General features: G+C 34.6%; 1 protein-coding gene across 1 annotated transcript; it reads right to left on the bottom strand.

Moving 5' to 3' along the window:
* Positions 1-7,363: 7,363 nt before the first annotated feature.
* Positions 7,364-21,456, bottom strand: LOC107567011 (gamma-aminobutyric acid receptor subunit pi-like). The gene is made up of 8 exons (XM_016252593.1): positions 21,378-21,456; positions 21,172-21,239; positions 19,797-20,014; positions 16,371-16,453; positions 12,906-13,043; positions 11,101-11,253; positions 9,123-9,316; positions 7,364-8,170 (listed from the first exon to the last, which is right to left on the bottom strand). The coding sequence occupies exons 1-8, from the start codon at positions 21,454-21,456 to the stop codon at positions 7,805-7,807; spliced, it is 1,299 nt and encodes a 432-aa protein (XP_016108079.1). The 3' UTR covers positions 7,364-7,804.
* Positions 21,457-24,208: the final 2,752 nt, after the last annotated feature.

Here is a 24,208-nt window from a genome sequence, read left to right as displayed (position 1 = left end):
AAAAAAAAACATTGTGCAAGCTCTTCAAATCAGTGTTGTTATTTATTTATTACAAAATATATTATTTATACTATTTAGTTTTCATTAATATTTTTAATCAGCTTTTTTGGCAATTTGTGTATGATTTTGTCTTTTTTTTTTTGAGGGGGGAGGGTAAATAATACTATTTAGGTTAATTTTATTTTTTTATTTATTTCCCAGTTTTAGTTAAATTGTAGTTTGTATTTGGTCATTTTAATTAATTATTTATATATTTAAACGTTTCTAATTTTCATTCAGTTTAAGTTTTTCATCTGATATTTATATTTGATTTTAGTTTAATTTCAGCTTTATTCCAATTAACAAAAATGTTTTAGTTTCAGCTTTAGTTACTGATAATTCAACTTCATATGTTTCAATGTGAATCCTAGGTATTTTGGATAATGAAACAAAAATACAATGTTACTTTATTTTATAAACCATAAAAAAATCATACAATTTCATCAGTATATTATGAAATATATTTAAAGGAGACATATTATTACAATATGTAATATAAGTCTCTGGTGTCCCCAGAATGTGTCTGTGAAGTTTCAGCTCAAAATACTCCACAGATCATTTATTATATCATTTTGAAAATGCCTATTTTGAGTGGAAGCAGAAACACGCTGTTTTTGCGCCTGTCTCTTTAAATGCAAATGAGCTGCTGCTCCCCGCCCCCTTTTCCTGAATAGAGCTGCACCATTACAGCACGGACCTGCTAAAAACATCTGTTTTGGTTCTGATTATCATGTTTATCGCGCTGAAATCATGCGTTTTAAACCATATGAGTTTAAACTTCAGATATACGGTTTTCTGAGCGCACACATCTGAAGCACACGCACAGAAAGCAGCTGTCACAGCATGAGTACTAAACTAAGTTCTCATTCACACACAAGTTTACTTTAAAAACACACGAGTTACAAAAACAGTGGGTTATGTCTGTGAAGGTAAACAGCTGGGAAATAAATGGCATGTTTATTTTAGATCTGTGTGGCAGCAGCAATATACAGTAAATACATCAATAAATCCTCTGCTCTGTTGTCTCTGAGGCTGGGACTCTAAACAGTGTTCTGTGCTCGTCTGTGCAGCCAAACACAGAACAGTTAGCATGCTTCGCTCAAACTTTCTCCATTGACATTAGAGCTGGTACACCATTGTCACTTGTGAAATCAAAATGATGGCGCCGTGGGTGTAAAGTCAAAGTATATGGCAATATGTATGCTTTTTAAGAGAACCATCCCTTTAAAATGTTAGATGGCTGCATATATTCAAATAACTCTGGCTTTATGTTTTATGTCTGTGATTCATTTCATAAGAAACGTTATTAGAAGACAGTATCTTACCTAATGAGGTCTAAAGTTCCTGAAGGGAGCGATCTGTTAGCGTTCACATTCATCTCAATGGAAGTTTCTCGGCTGCTTCATGAAGCACACAACCTGAAGATGGAGAAAAAGCAGTCCATTTCACAGCCTCAAAAACAATCCTTCACTGCTTAAACATCTACTATAATATATTGAAATACTCAAAGTATATATATTGCTTTAAAACTAGTTTATTTCATCTTATAAATTACTTTTGACTGTCCATAATAACAGTGTAGTTCCAGCAGCTTCCAGCAGGTGCGTGTGAGCAAGTTCCTGACCTTTGACCTTACCGTTCCTGAAGAGGTCAGAGGGGTCAAGCCGTAGGCCAGCTGCATATACTGCCATGAAACTGTAATGCAATGCTGAAATCACAAACAAAGGCTTGAGAAAATGAATATCAGAATCACACGATAAACTGTTGCCTACTTCAAGCTTGAGCAATGAACGCAAATGAATAATAGCCAGAGGCACTCTGAACAAACACTCAAATAATTTGTCGTGTTCATGTATATTTATACAAAGTACAAACATTCTTTGACTGACGCACAAAATAGTTTTCTAGTTGTTTTAGGGTTTTAATATTCATCTGAATAGCCACTGTGGCCTGGTTGACACAAAACAGACTGTTGCATTTTCTCTCTGTTCTTGGGTTTTGTTAGCGTATACTCGTTAAAATATGATGACGAGCTTATTATAGCGCTGTCATGATCTTCTTCTGACTGTGACACAGAGATTTATGTTCTTTAATGATTTATTGTATGCGCAATTTCCATCCATTATTGAGCCACACTTTGAGCCGGGAAGGAAAATATCACTCACAGACTCTCACATTTATGTCTTTTTTATTTGAATTATTATTGTTAGTGTCATTATTAGTATAAGCTTACAGTAAGTGAACATCAAGTAAACATGCAATATTTACAGTTGTTCTTTAATTGCCCTCCATCACGTTACATTATACACACATATTCACAATCAGGATGCTCGAGAGCTTCAGAAACCAACATAAACAGTCTGGATCTGTGAGATCAGCCCGAAAACAGCATCTGAAATTCACTGGGGTGTCTTTATGATTGATAACATGACGATCATGGAACTACATGCATTAAGGGGAAAGTAAGGGAACGATATAAATAATGGGAAAGTAACCCAAGACATAGACAGCCTTGCCATCAAACACGGGTCAGTTTGCAGGTTAGAATTGTAATAGAAGAGCTAAACAAACAGGTTATTGATCAGGTAATTGTGGTCTGTTTTAGGAGGATTTCTAGACGTATGAAGTCTTTGGCTTAGATGTTTGGCACTGTCATCATCATCCTCTCATTGTCCTATTCACTGGAACAGAGATTATTTATTAGAAATGCATGAAGATTTCACATGGAGCGTGTTAAGCTGCTTTCTAATATTGGAGTAAATATAATTAATGCTAATAAAATCTAAATTGACGTGTCATACAATGGGAAAAATGTGATCTATTAATTCTGAATATGCATCAGTGTTATTTTAGTATCAATGAGATACTATTATATTTTTTAATAATATTCAGAATTTGTTTTTATAATTTCAATTTTCATTTTAGCTAAAGTTTTATTGATTTTATTGATTTGTAATAATTTTATTGTTTTTTAATGTCTATACAGTTTGTTTTATTTTATTACATTTTATTTCTATCTGAGTTATTTTAGGACATCAAGTCAAACTAAATGAAAATGAGAAATGTTTTTAGCTGCAATAAACTTTTTATTTTTTTTAATTTACCGTTTATTTCAAGTACTGATTTTTTTTTCTTTTTTAAATGGTTTTAGTTTTAGCTAATGGCAATAAGCCTGATATGCATATACAGTAAATGACAAGTTATTGCATTAATTCTCAACTTGGTGAATTAAAAACAACATTAGAATAAACACCGAGAAGTTCCATAAATATAAATTTACACGTCAATATTAATGTATTATTACAATAAATAGTACCTTAAAGTGGTAAAGAAACATGCATTAAATTGAAAATCAAGCACTTTGTAGTTTTAAATTTTGAACGGAAGGCATTCGACGTGAAATTAAGGATCCGACTGCAAATGCTCAAAACATCTAAATGAAGCCAATTAAAAGTTACAAAAATAGCAGATCCATTTGAGAGCATCAACAATCCCAAATGAAAAACAGTAACCTAAACGAGGTCCAGAAAGGAAAATCCATCCATTCATCTGATCATCACGACATCAAACGCTAACAAAAACCCAATTGCAAATAAAAGATGAGCATTCACAGCTTAGAAAAGAGATCTGGATCATGTCAGAAGAGGGCAATAGTGTGCCACTGCCTGTGCTTATTTCACCTGTTTTAAACACAAGCGTAATTTCATAAATATATCAGTTTAATACTATAGTTAAAACCATAACCCAAAGTGTTCAATCCAGTTTAGCATGGGCCGTAATCCATTCCACAAGAGCTTTAAATCGCAGATGCACGTCCCAAAGAAATTCAATGTATTCCAGATAGTTTAGCATCAGTCGCAACATGCAAGTCCGTGGCCTTTGGTCCGGTCCGTATCCATCCCGTATAGAGTCCACAAACACCTCTGAATCATTAAAGCCAAGTCGCATAAAGAGTTTACACGGCCCCTGCGATCCACCAATCCCGTAATGTGCAAGAAAGCGGCCGAGGCCAGAGGATTTATGGAAGCAATAAATGGGAAGCGATAGCTTCTGTCTGCCCTCAACACCGTAACTCAAACTCGAGAAGAACAGATATGCGAGGAAGATGCGTTAGAGGCATTACAGTGTGGAAAACACAGACACGAGTGAAGGAAAACAGACTGTGATGGACTAAAGGAGAGCAGTCGGTGTGCTTAAAGGGATAGTTCACCTAAAAATCACTATTTACTAGCCCTCATGTATCCAGCAGCTCTCGAATCTCATTCACACTTGTGTATAATTCAAATATGAAGTGTTGTGCATTATTAAATGTCAACTAGGGCCGCAACACACACTTATTTTGATACTTGATAAATCTAATGATTATTACGACTAATCATTGATTATTTCACCGATTAATCCGTAGGCTTTGATCGATTATTCACTAAAATATTGAGTTTTACTGTACATATTAATATACATATAGAGTTGCTTTATAGCAGAAAATCAAGTTCTAATTGTAACTGAACGCAACATCGACACTGTTTTTTCATGTTTAATACTGTAAAGCTGCTTGCTTTAAAGCAGTCTATTGTAAGTGTCATAAATAAAGGCAACAAATAAACAATAAACGTGCACTACAATCAGATGCTTTCTTAACCGCTGTTTTCTCATGGCTGTCATTTTTGCTGTTTAAGTTGTTATTGAAAGGAAATGCACAGCATATATTTACATATTCATCTAAACACCGCTCTCAGCTAACAATAAAGTACTGCTTGTGTATACAAAATGTATTTTTACACCTAAGTGAAGAATGCAAAAGAACTTGGGGCTTTTACACATGACAGCATTTTTTGTTTGCAGTTTTGTAAAACATTTCCACACTCGACTGGTTCCGTTTCGATTGCACGTCTCATAAGCGTGTCTTCTTCTGTTGGACTGATGAACTACAGCGCCACATTGGTTAAACTGCGTTATTGCAGGCCCTTATATTAGGTCATGAGATCAAACACTATTCCCCAACAAAAATATTTTACTGTTGATGTTGTTCGATAATATCATCCAATCACTTCAGCCCTAACGTCAAGGACGAGACAGATTATGTAAAACCTGCTGTCATATTTGAATTGACTGCAAACGGAAATGAGATTCGAACAGTCATACAGGTTTTCAGTGGACGTGAGGGTGAGTAAACAACATTGTTTTCCTCTTTGAACGAACTACACCTTTAGGATATCAACTTGTTAGGCCCTTTCTGATAATATTTTACTGCATTGTACTGTTTCAACGACTCCCAGCCAATGATGATGAACACTCACACACACAAATGCACATAAAAGATGTGAAAACTGACAGTTTCTACCAATCACATTCACACGCCTTCAAATAGTAAATTTCTCTTCATTTTTTCTCTTGTGATAAAACCTAGTGATTTGGGGATGTCAAAGTCAACAAAGTCCCAGCGAAGGTGCTTCTTTATCAAATCCATCATTATTTGCTATTATTGCTGTAACCTCTATTACATTAACATTTACCAGCATTAAACGACTGTTAATTATGGCCAATATTTCAGAAAGGCTGCATTAGCTACAACAGCAGTCTAAAACAATGACTAAACAGTTACTTGACTACTGGTTAAAGGAGTCATCGGATACCCATTTTCCACAAGTTGATATGATTCTTTAGGGTCTTAATGAAAAGTCTATAACATACTTTGGTTAACATTTCTCAATGGTAGTGTAAAACAACACTTTTTATACCTTGTCAAAAACTGTTTCAGTGCATGTCCCTTTAAATGCTAATGAGCTCTGCTGACCCCGCCTCTCTCTTCCGTGGGATGACGAGCCATACTGTTTACTTTAGCCGCATTTAGCCGTGAAACTTGCTAACTAGCACATTATTAGGAAAGGTGATTTGCAAAGATTCACTCACTTCTTCTGTAGGTGAAGCTGGATCACGAATGATTTGCGCGAACATAGACACATTTAGGTAAATCGGGGGTGCATTCCCTTCAAAATCAAATGTAATCCACTGCGTCTTCAGCGGCTCAGATGTTGGGAGTAAATATCGACTGCTATGTTCATTATTACATCCAAAAACAAAACACCCTAATCACTTAGGAGACATTCTTGTCAACTTCTGCTCCGGCATCGAAACAAAGGCGGACTGTTCACAGCTCACTCAGTTAATGCTGAAACGCTAGTGTCAATCAACTATCGTGGGAGGGGCCTGGGTCTGTGTGATGTCACACAGTCAAGGATCTGAGAATGGCTTGATTTGAGAAAGGGGATATTATTTATAGGGATTAAAAAAACACTGGGTGGATTTTTATCATTATAGGGTGGATGTGTACAAACACTGCCAACACACATTTATGTTCAAACAACATGTAAAAGTGAATTTTGCATCCGATGACCCCTTTAAGATTAACATTATCTAATAGCCCACAGCCAAGATGATTTCAATGGAAAAGTTTACTGACTTTTGATTTAATGTTGATTTTAAGATGCCACATGTGAAGCCAAACTCAGATTTCCAGTAAGCTGATGCTAAAATTCACATGCATTTTCCTCAATTTGTCTTTAGTTATTCAGAGGATTTAATCATGGGAACCACTGTGGAGATCCAGGGTCAAACATCCACCATCAGCCACAACAAACGCTAAACCTGACGCTAACACTATCAGTGAGATGCATATATGGGACAATACGGATACTGAACACATCTCTTCACTATTTTACAGGTTGTGTTCAATGCTAGTTCAATTCAATTTAATCTCTGTCAACAGCATCTGTAGCACAATAAAGCTGGTAAACACTCCAAATTTCACACAATAAACAGACAGAACATTTCCATGCAGAAAAAGCCACTCACAGGAATTATGTTCCTAGTTTTATCCACCTAGAAAAGTAATCCTCTGCAAGAATGACACTAACAGGGATTTACTGAATAATTCAAAAAGTTGACATTTCTGCTTTTACATGCTGTTCTGTTTACTGCCATTGTAAGTGCTATGGTAAATGTAGTAATGGAGATTATAGCACAAATGATAATTATACATCTACAGTTTCGGCAGATATCATTCTGAATAATCAGCATCAGTATTTGTATCGGTATCAGCAGATATTATTCTGAATAATCGTATCGGTCGATATCATTGTGAATAATCTACTATAGGCATCGGCAGATATCATTCTGAATAATCGTATCGGCAGATATCATTCTGAATAACCGTATCGGCAGATATCATTCTGAATAACCGTATCGGCAGATATCATTCTGAATAATCGTACCGGCAGATATCATTCTGAATAATCGTATCGGCAGATATCAATCTGAATAATCGTATCGGCAGATATCATTCTGAATAATCGTATCGGCAGATATCATTCTGAATAACCGTATCAGCAGATATCATTCTAAATAACCGTATCGGCAGATATCATTCTAAATAACCGTATCAGCAGATATCATTCTGAATAATCTGCTATCGGTATCGTCAGATAATCTGAATAATTGTATTGCACATATTCTGAATAATTGGCTATCGGTATCGACAGATATCTTTCTGAATAATCGGCAATCGTTATCAGCAGATATTATTCTGAATAATCACTATTGGTATCGGCAGATATCATTCTCAATAATCGGCTACTGGTATTGGCTGAGAAATTTAATATCGGTGCAACCCTAATAATTCTCCTTCTCTGTTGAGTCTCTACTGGTCTTTCAGACACACACTATCATACTTACTAACACACAGAAATGATTCAACATGATGTGCTGGTTAAAAGTACAGGTAGTAGGTCCAGTAGAGCAAATTAACGATGATGAACGACAGCGGGAAGGTTAACCGTGAGTAGTTGTCTATATAATGTGGGTTTTCCACATGACAGCAGTTAATGGATCTCAGAATCTTCCTCAGGATGGAGATGTTTTTGGCACAGCGGCTAAAGAGCTCCGCTGGGGCCTCGGCAGTCTTGGGTTCGCTGGCGGTCGGGCTGGAGGGTGCGAGGCCAGGCTCTCCGCCGGAGGTGGGCGTGGGTGCCAGAGCGGGAGAATCTTTGCGCCGCTTTATCCGTGAAGAATTGCTGGCGATGGTGGTGACGATGCCATTCATCTCCTCCTCGCACTCGTGCATGTGATGACCGTACTGACAGAAAGAAACACAGAGACGAGAGAAAATGAGAAACGAAATTCAACATGAAAATCAATAAGACCAAAAGTATGATGAGATGATGTCAACAATAAATGATGATTGTGACAATAACAATAATGACTATAATTTACATTTTAAGAATTTGTGAGGGGTTCTTACCCATGCAAAAGTCACATTAAAGGGATAGTTTACTAAAATTTTTAATTTAAATCATTCTTTTGAACTGATTCTTTTTAGTGAACTAGTTGAACCGATGAGCCGCTGATATGAGCATGTGTGAACCGAACACTTAAATGAAAGGGCCAAATAAAAGTTATGGTTTCTCATTGTTTACGTAAAATTGTGAGCTGACAAAGACAAGTTTATTCACTTTATATGCTTTAGACATGTAGAACAACTGAGTTTCACATCCCAATTGGGTGCTTTAATAATACAATAACGCATACATGACGTCACTGCATGATTATGTAAACAAATTAGTGAATGAATTGAAACAAACTGTCTGAAAGAATCAGTTTGTGGAAAAGAATCAGATTTTAGCGTTTGCCTGAGGCTCTGGATTACTAGTAATAATGATATAAATAATGATCGTTTTGCTTCATAAGACCTCAATATATCGTCAGGAGGCACTGGGATTCATTTTGCCTTTCTTAATATGCTTTTTTTATTCTCAAAGATGGGCAGCCAAAGACTTGCAATTTCTATATCACCAAGGCCCATGGTTTCAGCTAAAAATCTTCTTTATTGTTCTATTAAAGAAAAAAAGTCACCTACATCTTGTATAGTCCGAGGGACAGTAAAGTCAGTGAAGTTTCATTTTTGGGTGAGCTATCCCTTTAAGACTCAAAGTAAAGTATGAGCAATAATGATGCTTACCTTAGGAAACAGCACAGATGATGATGAACACACTATGATGATGATGATGATGATGATGTTCCTCTCTTACCATAAGCGCGTTGTTGTAGTCGGGGTGGTTTAGCGTGCAGAAGTGGGCCACGGCGTACTCTATCAGCGCTCCAAAGATGAAGCTGAAGCAGATGCCCAGGTACACGTCGATGGCCTTGATGAAGCAGTTGGCGTTGGGCAGAGATGTCCGCGCACCCATCATCAGTGTGGTCATCGTCAGGACAGTCGTCACACCTGTAACACGCACCAATAAGACACACAGAGTCAGCTGAGACGCTTGTCTGCCTGGTTCTGAATAGGGCTGAAACGATTAGTCGACATTATCAACAATAAAAAAATTGTCGTCAAATATTTTTGTTATCGAGTAATGGTTTGATCTCATATGTATGGAAGCCCGTTTCCGCCACTGAATAAAAAATAAAAAAGGTAATTGCGACTTTTTATCTCGCAATTCTGACTTTTTTTCTCATAATTGCGTGATATAAACTCGCAATTGGGAGTTAAAAAGTCGGAATTCTTTTTTTTTGAGAAAATACTTTTTTCTCAGAATTCCGAGTTTATATATTTTGCAATTCTGACTTTATAACACACAATTGCGAGTTATAAAGTAAGAATTGAGTGATATAAAATCGCAATTGCTAGACAAAGTTGCAATTCTGATAAATAAAGTCAGAACTGCGAGATATAAACTCACAATTATTACTTTTTTTCTCAGAATTGCGAGTTTATGTATTTTGCAATTCTGACTTTATAACAGACAACTGCGAGTTATAAAGTCAGAATTAGATGGTATAAACTCGCAATTCTGGAAACATATCAGTCTCCCCCCCCCCCTCTAAAAATTGGACTTTACCTCGCAATTGCATGTTATAAAGTCAGAATTGCGAGAAAAAAAGTCAGAATTGTTTGTTTATGCCTCGCAATTCTGACTTTATAACTTGCAATTGCGAGCTTATATCTCACAATTCTGTGAAAAAAAATTCAGAATTGTGAGATAAAAAGTCGCAATAACCTTTTTAAATTTTTTATTCAGTGGCAGAAATGGGCTTCCATACATATGACCTAATGAAAGAGCCTGCAATAATGTGGTTTGACCAGTGTGGCGCTGTAGCCCAAGACTGTAATTCAGCCCTCCTGGATGCAATTCAAGAGAAGACAGCACTTCAGAGCAAACTCAGCCCAACCTGAAGCTGCCGAGTGGCGTTTGGATGAATGTGAAAATATATGCTGCATGCTTTCCTCTCAATAACGAAATACACACAACAAAAACTGACAGCGGTGTGAAAGCAGCAGTTAAAAACACATCTGATTACAGCGATGTGGATGTTTGCACGAGCTCTGCAGTTCAGTACTCCAGTCACGTCCAGTCATGTTTACTTGTATAGTACTTTATGCAATAGATATCCTTATATCAAGCAGCTTTACAGTTTTAAACATTAAAAACCAGAGTCAGTAGGCGCGTTTCCATTACCCTTCAAATTGCGCGAATTGAAATTGCGAATTGAAAATACGCCTAATGGAAACGCGTCATTTTCGCAAAAACTCCCATATATCGCAAAAAAGTTTTTACGCTCGCATGAGGTGGTTTTTTTTGCCAAACTGCAATGGAAACGGCTTTTTCGCATTTACAAGTCACATGGTGTATGTAAAAAGTCATATGATCATTCTTCAATGTACTATAACCTCCAAGAAACACTTCATAAGTGGCCGCGCTCCAGTATAAGGGGCTTTCCCTACTATTAATACTTAGACAATTTACACTGCACACGTCTGCGGTGCAGTGTGGCTCTGATACGGTCACTGAATCTTTTTTATCGACATTTATAAAATATCGCCAAAGTTTTGCGCAAATCTGTAATGGAAATGCGCCTAGTGTCGCTTTCAGTTAGAATTACAACTTGATTTTCTGTTATAAAGCAGCTCTCCAGTGTGGAGCTAGCTAATGATCAATGATCAATAGTGGAATAGTTTGAGCATATCTCAACATAGTTTATTTATCTTCATCGGCATCACCGTACCTATGCAGATGCGAGCGGGGACGGATGACTGGCTGATCCAGAAAGAGACCCAGGACAGCACCACCAGCAAGCTGGATGGCACGTACGTCTCCAGGATGAAGTACAGGATGCTCCTCTTCAGCTCGAAATGAAAGATCAGCTTGGGATAATTTCCTAGGAAGGGATTCAATGTAGTGATGTGAAATGCTAATGCTGTCCGTCCAAGTAAAAATCTTCAAGACCATCAATAAATCGGAGATTAAGAAGTTATTGGAGTGGTTTGTACACACTGTAAAGTGTCAGGAGTGCCAACCGTATCATTATTATTACAGTTTTGTGTGTATGGAACAGAACTCACTCTCGTAACTGCGATGATTGACACCATAGCAATGTTTTGGTATCCGCTATTTCAACCAAAGTAATAATACAGCAACCGAAGACTCATTATGTTCACCGATTTAAACTAAACCACTGTTGACAGAGGAGTCATAAGTGTCCCTGCAGCACAAAAGCAGTGTTGAGTCGCTGGGGGATATTTGTAGCAATAGCCAACAATACATTGTATGGGTCAAAATTATACATTTTTCTTTTATGCCAAAAATCATGAGGATATTAAGTAAAGATCATGTTCCATGAAGATATTCTGTACATTTCCTACTGTAAATATATCAAAACTTAATGTTTGATTAGTAATATGCATTGCTAAGAACTTCATTTGGACAACTTTAAAGATGATTTTCTCAATATTTAGATTTTTTTGCACCCTCAGATTCCAGATTTTCAAATATTGTCCTATCCTAACAAACCATACATCAATGGAAAGCTTATTTATCCAGCTTTCAGATGATGTATAAATCTCAATTTTGAAAAAATTGACACTTATGACTGGTTTTGTGGTCCAGGGTCACATATTTGTTTAGGTTTGAAAGGCTACTTTGTAGAGTGTGCTCTTGAGTGGTTGACATGTCCACTTATTATAAGCGACGCTTATTAAGCATCTTTGGGCTTATTGTTTGAGCTTGGCTCAATAAGCGATCCAGCTTAGAGTCAATAAAGTAGGCAGGTGCAGGTCGTGATATTTTGGTATGTGACTTATTTCCAAGCATCTGGATTTGAGTTTATTATGGGCTTGTTCTTACTTGCTGTTCTTTTCTAGCAAGATCTGGCAACATTAATAAGTCAAAACGTACTCTGTGATTTCTTGCACAGCACATACAGAAAACACACAACTCTGATACATGTTTAAATACGCCATTAACAACTAGTTGTTCAGTTCGGTTCCGTACACACTGTATAAAATTTCTGTGAACGTTGTTCTCACTACCTGCATTTTTCAGGAGTCAAGCTGATTGCAGAATGCGTTTGTCACTCCTTTAAATCACTGAACTGTGTGTACAGAACAGGAATCGGGTTGCAAAAGGGTGGAAAATGTCCAGTAAATTCCGGAAACATTCCAGGATTTTTTGGAATCTTCCAGGGATTCTTGGAAAGTTTCCGGGAAAATTTACCAGACATTTTCCACCCCTTTGCAACCCTAAACAGGATTAAGCACTAAAGGCTGAATTTACACCCAAATTCAGCTGCAGTGTGTACATAGCCTATGCCACTCTTAAAATAAGAGGAATGATGGTCATTTTGAAATATGAGAGCAAATTATTGTTCTGGAGTCACTGCTGAACTCACAAAGCAATGATCTGCCGTAAACAAGAAACATGGCCACTTCAGTTTAACTTCTGATGAAGCAGGTGTTATTATCTGGCGTTGTTTAATAAGCTGCTCCACAGACGTTAGATGTGTAACTGTGGTGTGTTTGTGGTCTTGTGTACCCGTCTCATATACGGCCTCGGATTCTGAGGTGTAATGATCCTCTATGGTGTACTGAGCCAGTCTCAGCGTGTCCAAACCGCTCACAGAGTCGTTCCCACGCGCCCAGTAAAACATCACGTCATTGACGTTATAACCCCCTGTGAACAGACAAACAGCATCAACAGCATATGTAAAAATCACACTTTCATACGTGAGAAATAAATCAGATATGTCTCGTCATATACATCAACATTGCATGGTCAATTTACCCTTGATTCATACGATACAAAGACGATTTATGAATTGCACTACTGTAAGTTTTACACTGAAATGGGCAAAGATATACACCACCGGTCAAAAGCTTGGGATTGGTAAGATTTTTGAATGCTTTTGAAAGAGTCTCTCTTCTGCTCACCAAGGCTGAATTGATTTGATCTAAAATACTGTAAAATTGTGAAATATTATTAGAGTTTAAAATAGCCATTTTCTATGTGAATATGTGTTAAACTGTAATGTATTTCTGTGATGCGCAGCTGTATTTTCAGCATCATTCCTCCAGTCTTCAGTGTCACATGATCTTCAGAAATCAGTATAATATGCTGATCTGCTGCTCGAGAAACATTTCTGATTGTTATCAATGTTGAAAACAGTCGTGCTGAACAATATTTTCATGGAAACCATGACACATTTTATTTTTCAGGATTCACAGATGAATAGAAAGTTAAAAAAACAGCGTTCATTTGAAATATAAATACTTTGTAACATTATAAATGTCTTCACTGTCACTTTTGATCAATTTAATGCATCCTTGATGAATAAAAAAATTAAATAAATAATTTTAAACCCAAACTTTTGATATTTTAATATGAATCCATTCTCACACTTGCTTTGATCAGTGAAAACTAAAATTAAAATGTTAACGCTCAAGCAAAGACGCGAGACTAGCAGTCCAATGTTTTTGTAGTTTCATATAAACACAACATTTTAACAACAGATTAAATGATATTAAGAAATTGACATTATTATGAACAAGAGAAGAGAATTTGACGCATGCAGGGATCTGATAAGGGACACATTGTAAATGCAGTCTAATTAATTCATATATTAAGCATTAGATTTCATATTTTGACATGTAGTGAGTGACTCTATCAGATAAATGTCCACATGTATGGGTGTGTAATATCAGTATGTGTGCTCTTGGTGGCGCTGTGCGACAGTAATCAGATACTGAGCGTCTGTGAGATGTGTTTTCTGGATTCATTAATGTGTTCACTCAGACTCCCTGAAGACAGAAACGGCACGTGACGGAGTGTTTCTAATCTCACACACGACTGTGAGCCACTGCCGTCTCACATTATATATCTGTACAGTAAACCGTGATTTAGACTTTGCAATTAAGACATACAATATGCTGCATGCAGGGAGCGGGTTCTGTCTTGACGTGGTTCACTGCGTGGCACACAAATATAACGTCTAGATGAAAGGCCATGATTCAAAGAGACTTTAGAAACCCTCATTTGAAGCAAAGCCTCCTTTGAACATCTCAATCCACCCCGTCTGCATATGATCCATCAGGCACAAAGACGGAGAATCTTTGCTTGTGCCAGACTCACGATTTCTGTCAAACGTCGTATAAATATTTGAGCTCAATATTTGAGCTCAATTTCAGAAGCGTTTGACCTGTACGTCGACATGAATTTCCAAAAATAAAATTCCTTGGAGGAAGTCAGATTGCATGTAACGTCTGCCAAATGCATGGATGGTTTAATGTTCAAAACGATGCCATTTGTGTTCAGACAAGCGATGCACAACTTCTGGAAGAAATATGTGACAGTCTGCTGGATACTTTGTTATGTGATGGTATTTACTTCATGCTGACATTTTCTTAAAAATGCACAATGCAACGGAAGAGCTCAGTGAGCAAAAGCCATTATTTCTAAATTAACGGTAAAAAAACCCCTAAAAATGGCAAAAGAGCTATGCATTATGTTCATATAAAAGATTGTGCAAATAATTCTCATTGGAAAATTTGCGCAAAAAAATATCTGGCTAGTTTGGGACAAAATGTGCTTAAATCGCCGTTTCGTAAAAAATATACTTAACAATTGAAAAAGAACTGCACGTTACGTTCTTATGAAAAATTGTGTAAATAAATCTGAACGAAAAATATCTGGCCTTTCAGAATTTGGGAGAAAATGGGCTTAAATTATGTTTTCATGTAAAATATATTTAAAAATTGCAAAACAAAACAAACAAACAATAAATAAATAAATACAATTGCAAAAAAATAGTTATGAAAGGGTGTGCAAATAATTCGCTTTGGAAAATCTGTGGGGAGAAAAAAACTGACGACGAGAAAATGTGCTTAAATCATCATTTCATGACAAATTATGTTTGCAAATTTAAAAATTCCAAAATAATTATGAATTATGTTCATATGATTGTTTGTTCAAATAATTCAATAATGTGAAAAATCTAGCCTTTTTTTAGCAAAATGTGCATAAATCATATTTTCATGAAAATCTATAGCAAAATGACTGCATATTATGTTTATATAAAATACTTTTTCTTTGGAAAACCTGTGGAAAATTACAATTTGCGGCAAAATTTGTCATTAAAAATTATGTCATAATGCAAACAACAACAAAAGAAGCTAACACTTTACAGTAAGTTTCATTGGTTAACTACATTAGTTTAACATGAACTAAGAATGAACAATACTTCTACAGCATTTATTAATCTTAGTTAACGTTAATTTCAGCATTTACTGTGAACTAACATGACGGTATTTTTATTAACTAACATTAACAAAGATGAGTAAATAGCTTAATAAATGTATTGTTCATCGTTCGTTTAATACATTAACTAATCTTAACAAATGACACGTTGTAAAGTGTTACCAAAAGCAGCTCTCGGGCGTTTCATTAGAGAAAGACTGCGGTTTGTGGGCGACAGACTGAGACTAAAGAAGCTGCTCTAAACCTCTACTCTTTAAGCCGCTGCTCTTATATAAGCACCAGCAGACGACGTGGAAGAGATCCACATCCAAAACTCACAAGAGCGAGGAGCTCAGAGAACAGCAGAAGAGAGACAGATAAAGTCAGCAAGAAGAGAAAGCAGCTTTAGGGGCCAAACGAAAGCCAATCAGGTTGCATGGGAAACTAAATTGGTCTGAATCTACACACGTCAATACAGGAGCATCTTGGACTGATTTCTGTCTGTCTGTCTGTAATATTGATTTATATATGATCTTATGCAACTACGCATCAGAGATCTGCATTGCATGCACGTGCATGGGAAGTAAACAGGCGTAATGTGGCGTGTTTGGATGCATCCACAACATGTTCTTATCAAATATGAAACAGCGTGAATATGAAACATTGTGCAGTTTTATGAGTACAGACACAGAGTACCCAAAAACGTCAGCTTGTTGCCAGAGCAACACTTTGGGGAAGCAAAAGCTGGAAGTGCGTGTGTTTTCTTACAGCTCTCCAGTTGTAAGGTGCACGTCTGCTTGTCCATGGGATATTTGGTCAGATCCATGTTACAGGCCACAGTCGTGGTGATCCTACAGAGGAAACATAAACACTCATAAACACTGACATGTTCTCATCACCATAGTCAACATAGAGCATGAAGACTAGACATGTTTCAAAGCTCATAGATGTTTTTTAAAGAACTTGTTCGTGTCTAAAAATGAAAAAAGAACATAGAAATACCAGGTTCCCTTTATTTCTCTTTCTTTGCACTGCGCAATTAATTTACTTACACAAGCCTGTTTACATTATTCGCAGGACAGGCCAGATCACTTCTTCTGAACATGCAAAATATACATTTATTATTACATTTGTTTGCCTCTCTGTGCCCACATATACTGTATTTTGATGCAGCGTTTCCATTGACATATTTTATTGTTTCTGTTGTCAGACGACAGAATGAATATGAAATAGAGACTGAAACGTGAATTCCAAGATGTTAATCTGCACAAAAATCCTGATTTATAATCGAGCCGTCGTCTGATGAGATCAAATACACATAAGATAAAGACAATAGCTGTTCTGTGATTTTGGCTATACTTTCATGTAAAATTAGATAAGCAACATAATATGTGTTTTAACTGAAAGCGCTGCTCCTCTCAGCCGCTCGCTGAACAGAGCATATACCGGCGAGTCTCCGAAACTAAATAAGGTTTGTCTAATTATGTGTTATGTATTGTTGCTAGGCACTTTTGTTGCCAAGTTGGCAACACTGTGCATCTCCATTTCTCCAACTACGGGTTAGGCCACGGGTCAAACAGAGCATGCGCGCTTCGTTAATCGCGCGTTATTAAAATCAGTGTCGTTACAATGAGTTTGCATTAACTCGTTAATTTTGACATCCCTAGTATTTTAGTCTTGCTTTCCAGTAGAAATATCTATAACATCATTAAACCAAGCAATTAAAAATAAATCCAGGTTTTCTGAGCTTGTCTGTAGAGCTGCAAAATTTGAAAAAAAAATAAATAATAATAATAATCATAAAATTATTATTAATTATTATTATTATTATGTAAAAATAAACAAATGTATAATAATAAATAATTGTATTTATTATAATTTGTTATTTATTATTTTTAAATAAAAACAACTAAATAAACATCCTCTAAATATTTAAATAAGATGCAAAACTGAATTCAGACTTCTTTATTTTGAATTGTTATTCAATTTAACAAGGTTTGAATTGAATATCATTATTGTTATTACTAATAACAACAACAATAAGAAGAAAAACAACAACAATAAATAATAAAAAATAATGAAAAATACCTATATTATTATATACTTAATTATTTATTCTTAATATTTTTTTTCGCATTATTGTCATTATTAATTATTAATAATACATCAATTAATAATAATACATAATTTAAAAAAATAACTTTAGCTATTTTTTATTATTATTAAAAATACAAATATGATAATAACAATAATAATATTTTAAATGATGATGATGACGATGATTACTATTGTTGTTACTAAATAAGCATATAAAGATTACTAACTGAATTCAGACTAAACATCAGTCCAGCTCGAGCAGATTCACAGCTATATATATATCTGTGCTACAGACCAGATAAAGCCTCACCGCAGCGCATACAGAACGGTCCCGTTGGGAAAGATCCGGATCAGTCGGTTCTCCACGGTGATGTCGTGGAGGAAGGACTTCTTGGAGTCCACTATAAAGGTGTCTGGGACCCACAGCAGCTCCACCAGTCGCCCGTCCAGACTCAAGCTCTTATTGCCGTCAAACACGAGCCGCTCGTCTGTCCAGCGCTGCCGGAGGAAGATCGTGGCCGTGTAATCCTGCCCAGTCAACAACAGCAGCTCGATCAGCAACGAATGACGCTCTTATAATGCAACAGCAGAGCATCCATAATGATTTAGCAAACAATAACTAATATACATGTTCACATTTTATGAACAGAACAACATAAACTGTGTGAGATGAGCCAAAGATTAATGCTTGAGGTTAAGAGTATGAACAAACCCTTGACTTTAAGTACAAGCAATAAGTATTTTAATATTATTTTGAATTATTATTATTGTTTTGTTTTAAATTGTCATTATTAATCATGTAAAAAAAAACTTTATAAAAATATTTAAGTTAAATAAATAATAAACATATTTTTAATATTATTATTATTATTATATTATTATTATTATTTAAAACATTACTATTTATACAGAATGAATATGAAATAGAGACTGAAACGTGAATTCCAAGATGTTAATCTGCACAAAAATCCTGATTTATAATCGAGCCGTCGTCTGATGAGATCAAATACACATAAGATAAAGACAATAGCTGTTCTGTGATTTTGGCTATACTTTCATGTAAAATTAGATAAGCAACATAATATGTGTTTTAACTGAAAGCGCTGCTCCTCTCAGCCGCTCGCTGAACAGAGCATATACCGGCGAGTCTCCGAAACTAAATAAGGATTGTTTAATTATGCGTTATGTATTGTTGCTAGGCACTTTTGTTGCCAAGTTGGCAACACTGTGCATCTCCATTTCTCCAACTACGGGTTAGGCCACGGGTCAAACAGAGCATGCGCGCTTCGTTAATCGCGCGTTATTAAAATCAGTGTCGTTACAATGAGTTTGCATTAACTCGTTAATTTTGACATCCCTAGTATTTTAGTCTTGCTTTCCAGTAGAAATATCTATAACATCATTAAACCAAGCAATTAAAAATAAATCCAGGTTTTCTGAGCTTGTCTGTAGAGCTGCAAAATTTGAAAAAAAAATAAATAATAATAATAATCATAAAATTATTATTAATTATTATTATTATTATGTAAAAATAAACAAATGTATAATAATAAATAATTGTATTTATTATAATTTGTTATTTATTATTTTTAAATAAAAACAACTAAATAAACATCCTCTAAATATTTAAATAAGATGCAAAACTGAATTCAGACTTCTTTATTTTGAATTGTTATTCAATTTAACAAGGTTTGAATTGAATATCATTATTGTTATTACTAATAACAACAACAATAAGAAGAAAAACAACAACAATAAATAATAAAAAATAATGAAAAATACCTAATTATATACTTAATTATTTATTCTTAATATTTTTTTTCGCATTATTGTCATTATTAATTATTAATAATACATCAATTAATAATAATACATAATTTAAAAAAATAACTTTAGCTATTTTTTATTATTATTAAAAATACAAATATGATAATAACAATAATAATATTTTAAATGATGATGATGACGATGATTACTATTGTTGTTACTAAATAAGCATATAAAGATTACTAACTGAATTCAGACTAAACATCAGTCCAGCTCGAGCAGATTCACAGCTATATATATATCTGTGCTACAGACCAGATAAAGCCTCACCGCAGCGCATACAGAACGGTCCCGTTGGGAAAGATCCGGATCAGTCGGTTCTCCACGGTGATGTCGTGGAGGAAGGACTTCTTGGAGTCCACTATAAAGGTGTCTGGGACCCACAGCAGCTCCACCAGTCGCCCGTCCAGACTCAAGCTCTTATTGCCGTCAAACACGAGCCGCTCGTCTGTCCAGCGCTGCCGGAGGAAGATCGTGGCCGTGTAATCCTGCCCAGTCAACAACAGCAGCTCGATCAGCAACGAATGACGCTCTTATAATGCAACAGCAGAGCATCCATAATGATTTAGCAAACAATAACTAATATACATGTTCACATTTTATGAACAGAACAACATAAACTGTGTGAGATGAGCCAAAGATTAATGCTTGAGGTTAAGAGTATGAACAAACCCTTGACTTTAAGTACAAGCAATAAGTATTTTAATATTATTTTGAATTATTATTATTGTTTTGTTTTAAATTGTCATTATTAATCATGTAAAAAAAAACTTTATAAAAATATTTAAGTTAAATAAATAATAAACATATTTTTAATATTATTATTATTATTATTATTATTTAATTATTTAAAACATTACTATTTATAATAATAATAATAATTATTATTATTTAATATATATATTTTTTATTAATAAAAATGATATGATCTCTATATTACAGTAGTAGTAAAAAAATATATGTATTTATCATTATTAATCATGAAAAAACAAACTTTTAAAAATGTTATATTTATTAATAGTTATTATTATTTAAAAAACAGCAAAAAAATACTACTTTTAATAATAATTAATTATTATCAGTATTATCATTATTATTATAAAAATTAGCATTTTTAAACAATATTTGTTAATTATTTATTATTATTATTTATGTTTTAAATATTTTTTATCATTATTAATCATGTAAAAACAAACCTTTAAAAATTTTATATTTATTAATAGTTATTCTTATATAAAAAACAAACAAAACCAAAAATACTACTTTTAATAATAATCAATTATTATTATTATAAAAATGAGCATTTTAAAACAAAATTTTTTAATGATTTATTATTATTTATGTTTTAAATTATTATTATCATTATTAATCATGTAAAAACAAACTTAAAAATGTTATATTTATTAATAGTTATCATTATTTTTTTTAAATACTACGTTTAATAATAATAATAATAATAATAATTATTATTATTATTATTATTATAGTTACTATTTCACAATCCCTTAATCTCAAGCATGATCAATCAATCAATCAATCAATACAAATAATAATGAGCACATAACACATTTCGAAGTCATCATTCATGGAAACTAATGTATAAGATATTTTAATTTCACTCCCAGGTGTGGTGTGTGTTTCTCACCATGTTGATCTCTGATATCGTATCAATGCTGGCGATGTCTAAACTCATGCCCACCGTGACGGGACCATCTGAAGCACAGAGACGAGAGAAGCCATGCAAACATCATGTACATCTGCAGCTCTGCAATCCATCGTAATTCAGAGAATCCTTGTTAAAGACGCAGCTCTCAGCTGTTTACGCTGAAACTATGACTGAGGAGGAGATGCCGAAGTATTTGTCCCTTCGGATTCGCCAGCAGAACTTCACACGAATGCACTGTGAGACGAGCAGCTGTGAGAAATGCATTACGCTGTAAGAGCGACGGGGAGCAATGCAAAGATGCAAACAATTCGACATCAGCAGCGGATTGATTTCATACCAACTACTGGAGTTTAGTCTCATTAAACAGATTTTGCATTCATGCATTTAGCAGACGGTTTTATCTGAAGCGACTTGCATTGCATTCAAGGTTTACACTCGATTAGTTCATGCATTCTTTGCAAATCCCAATGATCTTGACGTTATTAGCACCACGACGCACTGTGAGTTACAAGAATACTTTTGTATACTTGAATACTTTTCCAGAACGCTGGACTGATTCGAGATAATGATTTAGATTTTTTTTTAAATCTAATTCAAAATATTATAACAAAAAAACTACAATGGTATCTCAATTGTACTTAAAATAATAAGTGAGCATGCATATTTGTTCGAGAGCAACGCAGGCTCGATTGCATGTTATTGCATTTTGTAATGTCTCAGAGACGCCACAAGAGAGAGAGAGACAGAGAGAGAGAGAGAGAGAGAGAGAGAGAGAGAGAGAGAGAGAGAGAGAGAGAGAGAGAGAGAGAGAGAGAGAAAATAAGCTCATTTTCATAATTGGATTACTTTGATCCGTCAGTGCGGAGGACCTGAAAACATACCATCAGCACTCGGATTTCATCACGTTTCGCTTTTACACACAACAGCGAAAATACTGCTGCACCTTCAGCAGAAACTAAAGCGCATTTATGATGCCATCAAAGACTCGTGCATGAGTGTGACGTACAGTAAATACAGCGAAGCGCTGAGACCTGCTAAAACTGGCTGCCGTTAGTTTCATTATCTGAGAATACGTGTTTTCGATTTGAATTTAAAGTTTATTTAAACGTAGATTTCTAGGACATGTCAGGGCTGCGATTTTCTTCTGATAAAAATCTGTGCTTGATTGTAAAGCTGCACAGTTTGGCTGAGATGTGATTATATATTGTTATGGCCATAATAATAATAATAATGAACAAAATAAGAATTATTATTACTATTTTAATATTTCACTATCAAAAAAAAAAGAGAGAGAGTATTTACACAATTTGGCCAAAATGTAGGATTTTATATTAATATGACATTTATAATAATAATAATAATAATCATTATTATTATTATTATTATTGAAAATAAAATAAGAAACATTACTATTTTAATATTTGACCATAAAAAAACACAGTTTGGACAAAATTATTTGATTTTGTATGGCTATAATAATAATAGTAATAATAATTATTATTATTATTAAAATAAATAAGTAATATTATTACTATTTTAATATTTCACTGTAAAATAAATAATTTGTATAATTAATATTTGACCATAAAATAAATTTAAAAACACACAGTTTGGACAACATTTTTTATTTAGTATGGCTATAATAATAATAATAGTAGTAATAATAATAATAATAATAATAATAATAATAATAATAATAATAATAATAATTATTATTATTATTATTAATAATAATAAAATAAATAAGTAATATTATTACTATTTTAATATTTCACTGTAGAATAAAAAATACAGTATTTAAGAAAAATAGGATCATCATCACCATTATTATATTTTACATGACAACTATAAAAAATACATTTATAGCTGTCTTAATTTCTTCATTTTCAAACTGCTTTTTGTAGATAAGCGCTTCTCATTACAAGTTTGGGAAGACGGTTGTGCTCACGTGTTAATAAACACAGTGCCGCACTTCACTCTGAAACACGCAGTGCATATTTTTATTTCATGAACTCGCAGCCTTTGCGATTTGAAAAGTTTTTAATCAAAGCATGATAAAGATACTGCAGATAAAGATATGGCTTAATGCGTTTAAGTTGCTGTTATCAAAAATAATCGTGCTGCTGGCCTGAGGGATAAAGGGAAAAAATGCAGAGGACTTAAATGTTTCAGAGCGTATGAGGAGAAAACAGGCCACTGGCTGAACTCAGACATTTATATTTGTTCCAAGATCAAAACATCTTCATATACAACTCGCACTACAGTCGCTTACTGTACTCGTTCGTGTCTATATTTAATACTTCCAAAGAGAAATTGCAGGACAAACATCTGAGAAAGCTGAAACATAAATGACAACTCCATCGAGCTGTGGAAGAGCAACGTCTGAGAAACGGAGAATTTCCCGTTGTGCAGATAAATACTGGCTGGAAATAAAGTAGGACAGTGTACAAACAGCCAAGAGACACGATCCAAACCGCTCTCATTACAAAACCACAAACAGTGTGTGGGATCAGAAGAACCGCTCCAGCTCCGTTTCTGACAGTGACTGGCTTTCGTTACAGTCAAGACTAGAGGTGGGAGAAAATATCGATTCTCCGATGCTTCGCCGTTCTCTTACAGAATCGTTCCTAACTTGGTTTTTACTTTAGATATGCTTCATTTGGAATGCAGTGCTTTATTAGATGCAGACTTCGTCACGTCCTGAAGGCTGGGGTTAAATGCACTTGCATCTCTGAACACTTTTATGATACGAAATCGATGTAAACACAGTCAGTTATGTTTTCTGGGATCTGTGCATTAGTGTGAATCCAGCCTATTAAAGCTGCCACTGTCTGTGATCTCATCAGTAATAATCAAACGGCAATAATGCTGAGGAAAAAAGAAAAACCCATAACTATGATTATCTGTAAACTGTAAACTTAAATCACTCTCAGATATTGAAAGTACTTTTTGTTTATCACTTGTTATTGTCTTTTTCCTCCTTAATTACTTTATATTTGGTTGTATGTTTGGAAGC

This window comes from Sinocyclocheilus grahami, unplaced genomic scaffold (genome assembly GCF_001515645.1).
Source record: "Sinocyclocheilus grahami isolate Dianchi unplaced genomic scaffold, SAMN03320097.WGS_v1.1 scaffold1121.1, whole genome shotgun sequence".
NCBI classification, from domain to species: domain Eukaryota; kingdom Metazoa; phylum Chordata; class Actinopteri; order Cypriniformes; family Cyprinidae; genus Sinocyclocheilus; species Sinocyclocheilus grahami.
Note: the sequence above shows the minus strand (reverse complement) of the source record. Positions and strands in the feature narration are given on the sequence as shown.